Consider the following 17,133-nt stretch of genomic DNA (forward strand, 5'->3'; position numbering starts at 1 on the left):
TTTATTGGTACCTTCCTGGTTTAATCAATCCAGACCCAAATCAGTCACTCAACAATCAAACCAAACATAATCCATTATACACTGGGGCTGCAACTACATTTTTTCCCAATATTAATCTGATTCCTCCATTAATTGTTTTGCCTGTATGAAACATAGTGAAAAATGTCCATCACAGTTTCCTCAGAAAATCCTCTCATTTGAGAAGCTGTAACATGAGAATGTTACAAATGTTTGCGTTGAAATAGCAACTCACATGATAAATTCATAATCAAAATACAGAAAATGCCAATTTTTGCATCTTATTTAAGCTATATCATAGATATTAGCCAAGAATGAGGCATTTTTAATGCATATTTGTGTCTTCTTTGGGAAAACAAAGCATTATTCAGCATCAAGCGTTATTAACCAAAACAGTAGGAATGTCTCAGTTAGGTTTTTTGGTCCCTATCCGGAGCCGAGTCATTTAATATTGAATATCCGCCAATACTGAATCTCTGTCTGATATTGTTGATTGTAATTTTGTTGGTAAATAGCATAAATAAACAGTCTCATACTTCCTTTTGCTGTCTTTTTTGGTGTGCGGTGTTTTGCCACAGGCAGGGCTGTGCATGACATCTTCACCAGCTAAAACTAATTGGGCTCTACGTAGCTCAATATAGCCAATCAGGATCAACTAACAAATGCCCTGATTATTGAGATCAGATCAGGACATCCCTACAAAACAGTACATCTTAAAGCACAGAGAGGTTGCAAATGAAAGATGCTTTTGAGCTGCACGATGGGAAATGTAGGATCAGTTGTTTTTGGATCTTTACCCATACTTACAACTAAAAGTCAGGACATCTTCACCTCTGCTACTTTGAGTACTCATAACTTTGGTAAATAGCATAAATAAACCGTCACACTTCCTTTTGCTGTCATTTTTGGTGTGTGGCGTTGCGCCATGGGCGCGGCTGTGCATGAACATCTTCATCAGCCAAAACTAAGGATTGGCTTGGGCTCTATATAGCTCAATATAGCCGATCCTGATCACCTAACAAATGCCCTAACAAGTCCCGATAGCGATCATTTAGATCAAATCCGACATCCCTACAAAACAGTCTCAAAGCACAGGGAGGTCGCAAATGAAAAAAGGCTTTGGAGCAGCATGATGGGAAATGTAGGAAAACTTGCCTAACTGCTAAAAGTCAGGAAATCTTGGCCTCTGCTGCTTTGTTTTTGACAATTCTTTAAAAAAAAAACATTTGAGCTCCCCAACTATATGGAAGTGCAATAATAAATTGCTGGATTACCCCTTTAGTCTCATGTGTCATTAGGTATTTGACATAGATTTAATACAAATTAACAGAAATGTTGTTAGCAGATTGCCCCTGACTGTCCTGCATTATGTTTCCCTCCTGCCCTCCATCTCATTGTGGGGGAAAGAGTTTCAAATTCAGCGGCTCGTGGGAGTATGGTCCTGTAAGCAGATACATACGAGTTTAACTCTCATTGCCTTTCTCTCAGAACCTGCCCGCCCATCCGCCCGCCTCCCAGGGAGTGAGGAATGCACCTGAACTGGATCCTGCAGGAGGAAGAATGACTGCTGAAAGTCGCCAAGCCACCTGTTCCAGGACACAAGTTTCCCTGGCAGGTCCGAGAAAAAATCATTATCCATTCATTTCACCAATCCCTGTCAGCTGCTGTGGCGCAGTTCATCTGACAGCGGCTCAACAACAATGGAGGAGTGCTGCCTGCCCGCTGAGCAAGCGGAGAGACTCAGGGTACACAGAGAAATAGAGAAACAACTTCGACGTGATAAAAGAGACTCTCACCGGGAGCTCAAGTTGCTGCTTTTAGGTGAGTGTCACTATAGTTTATTTATTAACTTTTAACACTTTGACTCACTGCGAATGAGAATATTTGGAAATGATTAACTTCCACATGCTCACCTTATGGGAACCTCACAAATGGACCAGACTTGTATTGCATTGAAATTAGTTTACCATTTAAATGTAGCCCACTGAGTAACTTATAACTCATCATAACAGGTTGCTATATATTTTATTGAATTACTATAATTTAAATAAATAAAATGTATTAAATAACCAGATGTCCCATTGAGATAAAACTTTTATTTTTCAAAGGAGTCCTGGCCAAGATAGGCAGCAGCAGAAGATTAAAAACAAGTGATTGTACATAAAAGAACAGACAATAGGCTACTATAATAGAAAACATCTCAAGTAACAAATTGCAGTAAAAGCCGCATATTCACAATATTAGTTTAAGCACAGACACTCAAACAATTCTGTCTCTAGGTGTTTCACAATGGGTTTGAAAGCATTCAAAGAAATCAAATCATGGAGTTTTGCAATGTATTCCAGTCTGAGGGTGCAGAATATCTCAAAGCCCTCAACCACTGTTAGTACAAAGATTTGGTACAGACAGCATGTCTCGTAAGCACTGTTGTGTGAAATATAAATACATAGATTGGATGGGGGCAACCCAAGATTTGTGCTTTATATAAAAGATAGACAAAGGAAGAGGTGCCTGTGAGGATGATTTATCCAGGAAGTCACTGTGATTTGTTGAGATGTAGAAATTTAATGTTGTATGCAAGGACTTGGGGGGGGGGGGGGGGTATATTGTCAGAAATAAAATACAGTGTAATAAGTATGTTTTCTTACCTGAAAATAAGAATTGTTATGTTTTCATTACCTTAGAGTGAGCCGTTTATCTACAAAGGGAGCAGGTCCTCGCCCATGGTGTCCGCCATGTTGCACTTCCATGCAACTACTATAACCCAGGACGGACAAACCAAACACTGGCTCAAGATAGGGCCATTTTTCAGTTTTTGTCTCAGCCATTGTAGTTAGCAGCCCCCTCACAACAAGTAGCGTCAGTGTTTTTACTTAAATCACTGTTTGTTTTGTTTTGGAGAGGAGGAGACGTCTGCAGATTATTCAGCTCATGGTAAAAACATCCCCGAATGCCTGGATCTTTCATTATCAGAGGAAAAACATAAGCACACATTAGCTGGTGCTGGGCTAGTGGTCCATCTGCGACATGCCAAACAGCGTGAAACTGTTTTATTCATTGTTTTTACCTGTTAAAATTATCGAATCTGCTCGTTTTGGAGAGGAGACCTGCTGATAATTCACCTCCCGGTAAAAACCTATAGAACAATCAACACTGAAGGAATCCTAAGTGGGAGTTCATGCTTGATACATGGGAGAAGTTTCAGCAGGTTGCAGTCTGCAGTCCTCACCACTAGATGCCACTAAATCCTCTGAATCCTACATACTATGTACATACTTCACTGTATGTACATACTATGTACTGAGGGGGACATTTTACAACAGCGCTTTAGGCTATATTTTAAAGTGAATACCGACATGTGTTTAAGTTAACATGATAAAATAAATGATGGTTCCACAATGTAATGGCAATAACTCCCCCCCTTGCCTGACAAACTGGATCAGCCACTGTGCTGTTTCCGGGCTGGACCTGTTTGCTTCCAGCTTGCATGCCTCCAGCATTTTGGCTAGCTTACGCAGGAAGCAGTCACGGCGCTATCTGCACTGACCCTGCATCAGTGCTGCTTTGCAGCTAGAAAGAATGTGTTGCAAGCTTGAGTTTAGGAAGCCATGGAGTTGGCAGGTCTCCCAGACGTGCCATACCAGAGGTGCAGGTTCCAGTGACTGGGAAGGGTATCGTACATGGCCCTGATTGGAGAGCTCAGCCTTACACGGGGCATCCTCTACATATCCACCATCCTGACTGCCTTGCGAATCACCCCCCCAACCTCCTTGGTTGTCCATCTTCCATGTTTCTGTTGGCTAACAGCCTTGATTTATCGCTATTCTCAGTGATCTGTCCTTCTTTGTGGCATTGGACCACATCTTGGGTGCTGTTCCCCATCCAAAACTGGTCCTGCCTGGTTGCTGCCATCCAGTGATCTCGTATCAGTCAACTGATGGCCTTGTCTACTGTCTGCATCGCATTCCACTTGCATCCTGTGCAAACTAGGGCCGTGGTGTTTTGGAAAGACAGGTCAGATGAGTCTCCCAGCTCGATCACAAGCTTCACCTCCTCCTGTTTGTAGCCCTAAGCTCATGAATTTGGTGGAAGCTTCAGGGTGTTTCCCCCAAACAGTGTTGTGTTGAAAAGACACTGAGGAAGGCCCAGCCATTTACGGATATAGTTGTTGGCTTTGGAGTCCCTCTTCAGAGCTGTTGTTGAGGTGATGTCATACAACTTCAATACGCCACATCATGTCATCACCACATGTTGGGATAAGGTGAACTGGTAACACCAGAACTTACCTCGTTGGAAGTTTTGGTTGATCTTGCTCAGACTGTGCTTGTTCTCATGTTGACAGGAAAAGGCTGATCACCAAAGTAATTTCAATCAGGAGAGACAGAAGAATGAAGGATGGTATTTAATACAGAATATGAGTGTACAGATTAACAGATGATTTGTGCTGATTAAGATTTTACGGAAGTCTTTGGCGCTTGGACACCAGAGGAAGATATTTTGTGATGGAGGGACATCTGAGCAGCAGTAGGATAAATGGAGTCCATGGAGTCCAGATACTGGTAGTGGTGGTGGCTGGTGACTCTGAGGCTGCTGACTGCTGAGGCAGTAGTGTTGTGTCGTTTGTGAATGAATCGTTCAAAAGAACGAATCTGTTGAGTGAACGTACTGAACTGAATCACTTCCGGAACTGATTTGTTCATTTCTCAGTTCAGTTGAGCTCAGCAGCGAGCGTGCAGGCCGGTAGTGGAACTGCCAATTCGGTCCATGCGAACGATGAATCACTCACGAGTCATGAGGTAGCCAGGGTGCAAGGAGGGACTGCCTACCACGTGACGAATCACTCAGTGAATGAATCACTTGGTGAACGAATCACTCTGTTAACGAATCACTCGGTGAACGACGTAAACCCGATCCCTGAGTGATTCAAATAATTTCTTTTCAACGATACACTTTCATAGGGACTGTTTTCTCCAAGCTAACGGCTAATGTAGCCATTAGTCAAGCCACATGAACAAAATCACACACCTCCTCATTGTTTTATCAGACGTAGTTTCCAGATAAACAAATTTAAAACATTAGGCTGGTCAGTAATTAGACTCACCAGTGCAGGGCAGACGCAGCAGCAGCTCAGCCGTTTATCAGTTCAGTAAGTCGGACTACGCAGTACACAGTAGGGCTGGGCAATATGGCCTAAAAAAAAAATCTCTGATTTTTTCACAAAAAATCCGATTCACGATTTAAATCAATTTTTTCCCCTCCTAGTTAACAAAAATATATATTTGCGGCCTGGTAGCACATACCTGGGGTCCAAAGCTTTCAGCATGTGAATAAACCCCAGCTTTTCCACGGTAGCCTATATATGGGCACCATATCTCTTGCAATATACGTTGCGACTGCATCTGTGATCGCTTTCCACCGGACCCCTTTCTTATCATACGGCAGTGTTTCCCCTACCATCATATTGGATCACAACAGAAGTCATTTAAGGTTACCTTTCCTATAGAACAGGTCTATACCTTGTCCTTTTATTAAACAAACTAAATAGCCTTATGTTACAGGCTGAGCCTGATGTGTGTGGCTTCTGTGTGTGTGTGTGTGTGTGTGTGTGTGTGTGTGTGTGTGTGTGTGTGTGTGGAGCTGTGTATGTGTGTAGTTGATGTAGGAGGTATGAGATGTTAGTGTGCTGGGTGTGGTGTGTGACGTCAGACGGATGCGCCCCAGGAAGAAAGTGAGGCGTGCTCTGATATTTAAATCGAGCAGCCACAGTGAAGAAGCCTACACAGTTCTGCATGCTGTTTTTGAGTTATTTCCCTCTATGTAAACGTCAGACACTGATGAGAGAGGCTGTGCATCATCCCTGCAGTGCTGAAAATAAAGTGCCGTTCTTTAACGCAGACGAAGTCCCGTTGTTTATGGGGGGGGGGGGGGGGGGGGGGGGCCAGCGCCCAGCGTGGAGCGGCGGTGGCAGATTTTAAATAGAAACTCGATTTTCATTAAAACAAATCGGCCTAAACTGCAAATTCGAATTAATCGATAAAATCGATTTATCCCCAAGCCCTAGTACACAGTCAGGGCTCCTCCTGCCAAGCACTGAACGATTCGGTGAACAAATCTTTTGAACGAATCTTTTTAATGAACTGATTCTAGTGATTCAGTAACATCTAAAGAAAGGCTTTGCCCATCACTATGAGGCAGATGAATCTGTAAGGACTAGGTGATGATGAGGAAGTGGAGGGCGCACACGACGGCAGCAAGAAAGAACTGCGGCAGATATTTAAAATGAGGAGCAGTAAGATGATAGGCTGATGGAGAAGGTTTGTCATACATAGCTAACGTTACCGTTGTCAGGTTGCTTGTTAGCTAGCTAGCTAGCTCGCACTATCTGGCGTCTGTCATCTGTCCTGTTCTGCAAAATTGTTGGATTTTTCACATTACGATAACACGCCAGCTAGTACTGTATAACTATGCTGCCTCGTAATGTTAGCTGGTTAGCTAGCTAGCTAGCAGAAGTCCCCTGTCGTCTGTCGTTCATCAAACGAAGCATGATGAATACAGCAAACGCGATTGGTAGGATGAACTCACCTGGAGACTCCATTGTAGATGCTGGTTGGAAATGTAGAATCCTCGCAGCTTCCTGTTTAAAATAGTTACGTTTGCGTGAACATAACCAACGCGATGACGTAGTAAGTGGTGTCCCAATTCCTAGGGAAAGATTTCAACCCCTACCCCTCGTTGCTTCATTTCGAAGGCCAAGGGGTAGTGGGCAATGGCTAGGGGTAGGGCCAAGGGCTAAGGGGTAGTGGACAAGGGGGGGTATTGGGATTGGGCCTTAGAGCCTGATCATGAAAAGTACTGTCTTTCTGACTGAACCTTTGCTAGAGCTCCATCAGTATTCATCCTCTGGGCACAATATTAAATGCCATTATATTACTATATTAGAACAGTTTTTGAGACATCAAAACCAAAAATGACATCCTCTGGGGACCATGATGCATCCCAAAGTTTTGAACATATTTCAGTCTGGGCTAAAGTGTTGGACTTACCTGAAGTCAGGTTCCACATTAGGTAGAGCTGATAAACCCAGCAAATACAAAAGTATGAGGATCGATAGATAGCAAGGCTTTGGTATGTGTTTTGGATTGCACAGTATTTTTAAAGTAGTTACAGGTTACCTTTTGCATTCTTCAAATAGTTGGTGAAGCCCTGCTGTATGTGCTGTTGCTTGGTTAGGATGTTTTTGCTTACGAGACCAAAGTCATGTTAGGTCAACGCATGCAGGGTGCCTTCTTACTGTTCTGATTGAACTGTGCATATGCAAAATACAATCAACAGGTAAGTTAAACATGCAGAGCATGAAAAGAGAATAAATGTGTCACACAGTGCAGAGCCACATTTTGACAACGCTGATGATAAGCAAACACCAGTCGTGTGAAATAAACCACAGCTTCTCATGAGGCCTGTTTTTTTCCCCACAACTATCAAAACAGCCCACTTATAAAAGCTTGACTGTTGGGGATGTTGGAAACAATGCATTACTTATGAGGGACTTTGTTTAAAGGTCAGCACTACTATAAACTTCAACTTGAGTTTGGAGATTGGAATATCCTCCTGTAAAGGTCAGTGTAATGGTTAACATTTTTAGGCATTTCAGGTGCTTAGCTGACATTCTTATCGAGAGTAATTTACAACCAGATGGCAGGAAGCTGTTTCACTCAAGGGCACAGGGCTGTTGATTGACTTGCAGGGATTAAACACAAATCTTCAGTCTACCTTTTATTAATTTATATTGTGTATTTCTCTTTTATTTTGTTTTAATTTTGGTCAGCCTGTTTTTATGGTTTGATTTGTTCTTTATCTGTTTTTAAGACGTTTATGTACATGCAAAATACATAGTAATTAGAGTAAAAGGTGTACGTGTATATAGTCTCGCCACCAGACAATCAGAGATCTCCGCCTTTTGATAGTCTGGGGACACTCCTTTCTAAAGTGTGTTTAACACACCAGCGAAAACGGCCGGCAACAAAGCAACGCCTCTTGCATTTTTGAAAAGGACACGCCCTCCCGGAAATGTGCGCTCCCCCTTTTCTCGTCCGCAAGGAAACAAACACACAGAGAGCTTGAAAATGGATGCCGAGAGATTTAACTCCGTTTTATCAAACGTGTGCTCAGTCCACAAGATTGTGGAAATGAAGGACTTACAGCGACTTTGTTTAAAACTTTTAACGCAGTCGGACTATGTTTACGAGCACAAGAGTTCAGCGAGCCACCGAAGGACCGCCCTGCGGATTTACTATTGGTTCTGCAATGTAAGGAGTTTTTTTAAACTCTGAAATTGTATCCGCCCATCTAAACACAAAATCAGGGAGAAAGACATCAGTCTTTAGTTAAGCAAAGCATCTAAAGACTGACTTGTGAGTTTAATGTGTATAATACTCAGTATTTCCCACAGAATAAGAATTTATGTGTGGCGGGGGGTTGGGGGATTGATAACTGACTAGTTGATCTGATCAGGGCTGATGAGGCGAGAGCAAGCAAACTTTTAGACCCAGCGCAATGAACGGTTTAGTTTCACTTTTGCTCTATGGTCCAGCTCCAAAAAACAGAAAATCATAATGTGGCGGCAAATGATGTTGTCGTGCTGGGCCATCACAAATAAATCATTGGGTGGGAAACCCTGCAATTCTTTTATATGTAATATTTTATCCCTATATTTTAACCTCTGCACTATTTTCCAATGTATATTCTCTTTTTTTTTTTTTTTACTTTAAAACCTTAAAAAAAAATTCTTCTATACATTTTGTTTGAGCATTGTTAAAGGGAGCCTGAGATCTACGTTTTTTACTGGCAGCGACTGCTTCTGTGTTGTGCATATGACAAGAACTAGCTTGGATGTTATACCCCCATACATATATACTGTTATATCTGAGTAACAACATTAGCACTGAAGTGTTTGAACAAACAAATGAAAGGTTGGCAGCTTGAGCTATACCTGAAGAAACCAAGTATATCCACCTACTCACGTACGCATAGTCACATCTATGGCTTGGGGAAAAAAAACTGTGAAACATTAACTTCTGAAAATGTTCTTGCATTCTCAAGAATAAAGCCTTTTTGTTGTTGTTTTGTTGCCAAAATCCAGTTTAGCTGCAACTGATTGATGTTCAGATGATTTTTTTTGTGCTTGGCCTATTTCTAGCATTGCTTTGATCATATTCCATTTTTCATCCTTCGGTCTCATTCATCTCATTTGCCTAGGGACTGGTGAAAGTGGGAAGAGCACTTTCATCAAACAGATGAGGATCATCCATGGCAGTGGGTACAGTGAAGCTGACAGGAAAGGTTTCACTCGGCTAGTGTTTCAGAACATCGTCACAGCCATCCAGGCCCTGATCAACGCCATGGAGACTCTAAAGATTGACTACATCGATGACCAGAACACTGTGAGAAACTCTGCAGGTTTTTCAAAAAGACAATGCTAATGTTTTATGTAGCATGCCATAAAGTTCAGTGTGTCACTGACTGGTTAACAGAGGTGGGAACGAATCATTGTCTTGAAAGTCACAAGTAAGTCTCAAGTCTTTGCACTCAACTCCTAATTCAAGTCCCAAGTTAAGACGGGCAAGTCCCAAGTCCTAAACAAGTATGCACAAACTTGTGTTTAAACCGTGCGTACTAATACTTTAGTAGATATCCGGGATTCATCAACATTTTCTTACCTGAATGTTTTCATACTCTGCAAACAAATTTAGAAATGCCTCAGACCAGACATACGCTCAAATGATAAAGGCTGTCTTAGAAAATGTAAACACACAGCTTTCAGTTAAATGCGTAACACTATATTAATTTAAAAGGCTTTAATAGACACTATTTAAAATCATTAATTCACTAATGCATCAGTCAAATGTCATATAACTATGAAACTGGCAACCTTTCATTATGAATTTAAAAAATGTATCTATGAAAACGGAGTGTCCCAGTTTTTAACTGTATAAAAGTTGTACATATCTCCATTTGTAGGCATTTGGCTAATTGGTAGCCTATTAATAGGCATGGAGGGTATATCAAAGATGATCTCTGTTGCAAAGATGCAGGTGTTAAAATGCCATATCTAACTATCTAACTAAGATATCACAATCTTGGCCTTCAGGAGAGAACGCATCAGAGACTGACATGTTCGAACATGTTTGAAGAGAATGACGAACGGCTTATCAGCTGTTTCCGACTGCCCTCACATTGACAGACGATCACTGAAGGTCCCACACTGGTGTGTCGGGGCCTTGATATGTGCATAGAAACAACTTGAGGGTGTGGCAGTATCAGTACCCTGATTGCAGATAGCAGGCACGAACCTATCAATTTAGAATGATTATGATTCACCAACATATGCACGGTGTTAAAAAATGACAACAGCCACTGCGCACGTGTCATGAATTCGACAGTTATTTTGCATGTGCACTTATCAAATGTGCAGGGTAAGAATTTTTCTATGCACATATGAGTGAATGAGGCCCATTGTTGTTAAAGTCCAAGTAGAGTTTTGATTCTTTTTTTGATTTTATCAACTTGAGTCAAAATCAAATTTGATACCCGAGTCTGACTTTAGTCCAAGTCATGTGATTTGAGTCCACACCTCTCCCGGTTAACAAGACTAACAAAGAGTTTAACCTCTGTGAGGCTGTGCTTTGAGCTAACATCACCGCGCTAACATGCTAACAATGACAGTGCTATCAAGCTGAGGTTTAGCAGGCTGTTTAACATGTTCATCATCTTAATTTGGCATGTTAGCGGGGGCGGGCTGGCCATAGGGAGGTTCGGGAGTATTCCCGAATGGCCGGTCTGTTCAAGGCCGAACCGGCCGGTGGTCGGAACGTTTTTTTTTACCCCATAAAATGCAGCCGCGGTTGACCGCAGCAGCCTGCCCTTGCAGCTGCAGGTTGCACAGAGTGGAACGTCAGACTGGGTCAATCTAATATTTTGCATATTAAGGGGAGATACGAGCGGCCCCTCCCAATTTGAGCTGATCCTTGTTTCTATTTAAATGTGATTGGCTCAGCCGCTCAGTCATTAAACTGTTATTTTCCTGTTAAAAAAAAAGAAAGAGGAGCGGGGTAAATTAGCAGATGCATAGTGCGTCCAAATTCACACCTGCTCCACGACCGTGCGTCATAGCGAGAAGCCACGCATATCACGTGAAACAGCGGAACGGCAGCTTTCCGGCAAGACCAAGCACTTGTCGGTTGTCCACAGTTTTCACAGCGAAAACAAATTATAAATTTACACTAAAATCAAGAATAACAGAGCTTTCATACAGCTTTGCACACACATTACTCTTGGATGGATTACCTGCGAATACAGGCTCGCACAGAAATGCCACGCATATCACATGAAAGCTCAGGACCAGAGCTTTCCAGTGATACCACACACATCATTGTGCTGTCATCCCATCATGCTATAAATCCAGATCAGTTGTCTACAAAATAAAAACCTGACAAATTTCTTTACAATCCATTATACAGATCTTGTTATCAGTCACTTCATATAGTGAGGAATATCGTATCTTACCACGTCTTAGGCTTGCGTGTGTTTCTCCCTGTCTATCCACATTTGTAGTCCGGCTTTCAAGATGCAAATATCTCCATATTGTCCAGTTGACACTCCATCAAACTTTGTATGACAAGACCAGCACATTTCACCTTTTTGACTTGTGAATGAGTCAATGGAAATAATAAACATATTGGCAATCATGTCCGCCTGGCACAAACCACATGTTTTGGACAGCTGTGAAGTGACAGAATGTCCCACCATCATGGTTCTTATATTGCCAGATTCCAGAGAGTCTCCCCTCTTCATATATGGCAGAATATGTCATTTTCCAACTTGCTATGGTGAGATACATGTAGAAATGTAAGAATTTAGAAACACAGATTTGTTTTTTCATTGATGTAAAAATTAATATAAAATACAGGCACATAGAAGGACATGTAATGATGGCAAATCTGGTTAGCCCAGATTGTCCTGAAAAACAAACAAACAAACAAGATGCATGTGTATGTAGCCTTTATAATGACTGTGATATGAGTTTAAAAGTAAAGGCAGGAAAAATACCCCCCAAAAGGCCTAGGGCCCATAGGGTTAATATCATTAGATTGTTTTTATACTGCAAATAAAGTATTCGTGTTAAAATTACGGTTCCACTTGCGTCCGTCGTGCGATCGGAAAAAAGGCCTCTCCAAACCAAGCTCCCAGGCTGAATTTTAACCCCAGCCCGCCCCTGCATGTTAGCATGCTAACATTTGGTCATTGGCAGTAAACACAGGGTACAGCTGGAGTTACTGGGAATGTCATTAGATTTGTAGGTTACCTCCATTAAAATTTTGACTGATAACGAGGAACGTTAAGGCATTTCCCTCAAAACTACAAATGTCAACCTTATGGTGGCGCTGGAGAAGAAGTCAGGCAACCACCAAAGTCATTTGAATTTATAGTCTGGGGACAGTCAGTGTCTGTACAAAAATTTCATGGCAAGCCATGTAGTAATTGTTGAGATATTTTTGTCTGGACTGAAGTGGTGGATACACAACCAACTGACTGACCACCCATAGAGCCACATCGCCAAAAAAACACTTTTACCACATCAGAGTTGGTTTCCACAAAATCTACCCAGTTCTAGATAGAGTTCTGTTGCAGTTCTTGTCCTGCTAATGGTCTATTAATAGGTCAGTCAAAGATTGAAAGTTTGTGTTTAGAAAAATCCCCTGTGGATGTCTTGTATGTGAATCAGCGCCACGCACAGAAGCTGAGCCAAGTGGAGGCAGACCAGGTGTCCACTTTGGAGGCTTGGCAGGCGGACGCCATTAGGCGAGTGTGGAATGACCACGGTATTCAAAGGTGCTACGACCGCAGGAGGGAATTCCAGTTATCTGACTCTGCCAAATAGTAAGACTTCTATGTGTTTTATGTCATTTTCATAAACCAATGGCTCCTCCAGAGAACTTTATTTTGCATTCATCAACTCAATTTTAAGCGTGTGGATTCATACTGATAAAATGTAATTGTTAATGTGCATGTAATAAGTGCAGATCTCTGTATGATGTTCCCTTTTATCCAAGTACTGTAATAAAGTGGATTCATTGTTTACTTTTCAGTTACCTGAGCGACTTGGACAGAATCACAGCCCAGTTTTACATCCCCACCCTGCAGGACATCCTGAGGGTCAGGGTCCCCACCACGGGCATCATAGAGTACCCCTTTGACCTCTCCAAAGTTATCTTCAGGTAGGATGTTATATTTATTACCTGCCACAGCAAAAATATAAGGAAAATCGAAAAACTTTGCAAACATTTGGCAGGTTTTCGGACTAAAACAACACAAAGAAAAACAGTAACCCTGATTTGGTTTTTGCACCCAGCAGTGACCTCAAATCCCCATATTTCCTTGATGTTTTCAAACTTCACTAAGGAAATTTGTGGATTTGGTGAAACTATTTGGCACTATAACAAGCTCAGAGAGGGCAGCAGTTAAAGAAGTAGTTCAACATTTTATATTTTATATTGCTAATAGTTGGATGAGAAGATTGATACCACTCTCAAGTCTGTAGGCTAAACATAAAGCTAGCTTTAGCCTAGCGTTAAGATTGAAAACTGTAAGAAATGGCCTGGCTATGTCCAAAGTTTAGATGTAAAAGCTAATAGCTCACTATTTAACACACTGTATATTATTTTTTTTTGTTAATTAGGTAAATACTCATAATTAGTGAGCTTTGGAGGTACTAGTAAACAGATTTTTTTTTTTAGCTTTGGACAGAGCCATTCTAGTTGTTCCCGTATGCTAAGCTAAGCTCTAGCTTCATATTTAGCATCTTCTCATCTAAGCTTTGGCAAGAAAGCAAATCAGTGTATTTCACAAATTAGCAAACTATTCCTATAACATTAACTTCAGTCAATGCTGATGTGTCTCTAGGATGGTGGATGTGGGTGGCCAGCGCTCAGAGAGGAAGAAATGGATCCACTGTTTTGAGAATGTCACCTCCATCATATTTCTGGCGGCCCTCAGCGAGTACGATCAAGTCCTTTACGAGAGTGAGAATGATGTAAGGTCAAAACTCGGTCTCATTCACAATTATGATTTCATTCTTGACTTTTTGTGCCATTTGGAATCTAGCTTTAAAAACAATAATTATTTCCATACATGAGGCTTGTCTGAGACTTTTCTCACCTCCTTCTACAGAATCGACTGAAAGAGAGCCTCGCCTTGTTCAAGACCATCCTCTCATACGCCTGGTTCCAAGAGTCCTCCACCATCCTCTTCCTGAACAAAACAGACTTGCTAGAGGAGAAAATCACACATTCTCATTTGGCAACCTACTTCCCGGCATTTACTGGTAAAGCTTGCAATTTCTTTTTGCTCTGCTCTGTGTTAAAACAGCATTCATAGCTGAAAACGAAATCAATGTTTAGTAGTTAGTGCACCATAGCTTCTTTCTGCCATTTTATTTGAGCTTCTGTTTGAGTATTCTGAGTAGAGCTGAAACAATTAGTAGATTAGTCCATGGACAGAAAATTGATTTATTGTTTTTGTTATTCACTCTTTCCCTCTCTTCCATTGTGATGATTTGCTGCTTCTCTTTGTGTTACATCTTTGGAAACTAAACATCCTTGTGATTTGGATGTTTGGTCATACAAAACAAGCAAGCAGCTGCCTTTTTTTAATTAATTAATTAGTTGCTGTTTTTTAACATTTACTCAAGTGCTGTACCTAAGTACAAAGTTAAGGCACTCGCACTTTACTTGTGTCCTTTCCTTTGGCATGGCACTTTCTACTTCTACTTCACTGCAATTATTTTAAATATATAAACAATTTATAAAATATGATTCCTTGTCATTAACAGCTGGTTGAGTAATCAATTAGTCGACTGCTGGAAAATTATTTGGCAACTGTTTTGGCGATTGTTGAAGACATTTTGCTCAACTGACAAACATTTCATGGTATCAGGCTCTAAAATGCAAAGATTTGCTTCTTTTTCTTTAAAATTTTTCAATATATTTATTTATTTTTCGAGGTTTATACTTTTGGTTACAGCATTTCTCACCATTTTAAAAATATTTTTACAAACCAAACAATCAATGGATTTAAAAAAACAACAACCTAATCTTGATAAATCCATTATGAAAATAATCCTTAGGTGCAGCCTTACATACAATAGAGCTCTACCTCAACCAGCAACAACAGTAACATCCTGCTTTCACATTGATGCATGAGCAATAATAATATAATGATATAACAGTTAATAGTGTAACAGTCACAGGGGTCATTGTTCTGCACTGAGTACTTTTAATACATAAAGTGCATTTTCCTGATTATACTTTTATACGTTTTCAAAGCAGGACTTTATACATGTAATAGAGTATTTTTATTGAGTGGTATAAGTACTTAAAGTAAAGGATCTGAATACTTTTTCCACTGCTGACATTTTGTGCATTAAATGACTAATCGAGAATACATTTGTTAATAAAAACAGTTATTAGTTCCAGCATGTATTCTATGTTGAAATGCCACTATGGAACAAATTCACATTTTCCATTGCATGCACATTACTTTATGCTAATAACTGCCTGAAATCTCACTTCACTATTCACTATAGAGTAAACTAAAGAGTGTCTGTTATATTAAGCGAACAGTGTTGTGATTCCAGACACAGTCTTTGTCTTAATTGATCTCTCAGAATACGATATCCCCAAGAACTCTGATTTTGACCACTTTTTTGCCTCCACAGGGCCTCGGTGTGACGTTGAAGCTGCGAAAAAGTTCATCTTGCAAATGTATGTGCAGAATCACAGCGGGCACCCTAAAGCCCTTTACAAACACTACACCTGCGCCACGGACACAGAGAACATCCGGGTTGTCTTCAGAGCTGTCAAAGACACACTCTTCAGAGAGAACCTTGAAAGATTCAACCTCGAATAAGGAGGTCGCAGGATAAAGTGACGGTTCACCTTTAGGAACCCGGATCCTGGTTATACAGTCACATGTAACACTTTTATGGACATTTTATCTGTTGTGTGCTGTCGATTGCAGCTTGTTCAAAGACATCAGAGAGAGGCAATCAGACAGCAGTGTCAGGTAAGGGACGCTTACTGTAACTGCACTGTTAAACACTGACAGTTTGTGACATATCTTAAGAAGTGGTAAAAAAGCACATTTTCTATTGCTACAGGAGAGAAATGAACAACAGCAGTGTCAGTTATTTGAGCTGTTACCAGAGGGGTTATACCATTACTGTTTGATAGACAGTCAGTAAATCGTATTAAACTGGTTAGACGAAGTCTTGTCTGCTAAGAATGTACCCCACCCTGTTTTACCGCTCTGGGAGGAGGGAATAGCCTGCCGGGAACCACAGTGCCTTAGTTTATATTTGTGTTCATGTTTCTATGTGTTCAATTATGTAGTCATGAGATGTTTTTTTCATTAACTTTAAAATATACTACATGTAATTTGTGTTTTTAAACAAACTGGATTATGCATCGTTCCTTATCTGTCTTGTAACTGTGCACAGAACTTTTTACATTAAAAACGTGTATGTGAAAAACCTTTAAGATCCATTTCATGATATATGACAGCAGCTGCATGGCGCTGATTAACCAAAGGCTGTTTTTGGATGTGTCCACTCTGTGCTGTAGCTCCAGGCATGGTCACGTTGATTAGCATGCTGTGGTGGCAACAACCTTTGTACTAAACAATGGTTACCAATGTGCAAAGGTCTGACAGGCTGGTCTCTGTCTTCCTGTCTTACTGTTGGGACTGAGCAGTGGTAAGTGAAAAGAGTCACTCAGCCAGGTTAGACCTGTGGGGAGAACAATGCCTGTATCCACACGGAAGGAGAGACTGTCTAGGTACTATTGATTTTATGGCTGTACAGTAGTTTGCTTGTGTAAGGGTTTAAAAGTTCAGTCTAATGCAGAATACAAAGGACACATTTGAAGTTACTTTATAGACAGTGAAATGGCAAGCATCAGATATTTGCTTTGGATCAGTCTCTGTTTTCTTACCAGCATGTGGTAAAGCGTGTGAATATTATCAGCGCATGAAGCTGACAATGTTCTCGTTCCTGATTGTTAT

At 40.9% G+C, this 17,133-nt stretch overlaps 1 protein-coding gene across 1 annotated transcript; it reads left to right on the forward strand.

Moving 5' to 3' along the window:
• The first annotated feature begins 1,553 nt into the window (after nucleotides 1-1,553).
• Nucleotides 1,554-16,605, forward strand: LOC126396102 (guanine nucleotide-binding protein subunit alpha-14-like). Its single transcript, XM_050053944.1, has 7 exons — nucleotides 1,554-1,839; nucleotides 9,274-9,458; nucleotides 12,800-12,954; nucleotides 13,164-13,292; nucleotides 13,978-14,107; nucleotides 14,245-14,398; nucleotides 15,791-16,605. The coding sequence occupies exons 1-7, from the start codon at nucleotides 1,719-1,721 to the stop codon at nucleotides 15,979-15,981; spliced, it is 1,065 nt and encodes a 354-aa protein (XP_049909901.1). The 5' UTR covers nucleotides 1,554-1,718; the 3' UTR covers nucleotides 15,982-16,605.
• The last annotated feature ends 528 nt before the right edge of the window (nucleotides 16,606-17,133 follow it).

The sequence above is a fragment of the Epinephelus moara genome, chromosome 9 (assembly GCF_006386435.1).
Source record: "Epinephelus moara isolate mb chromosome 9, YSFRI_EMoa_1.0, whole genome shotgun sequence".
Classification (NCBI taxonomy): Eukaryota; Metazoa; Chordata; class Actinopteri; order Perciformes; family Serranidae; genus Epinephelus; species Epinephelus moara.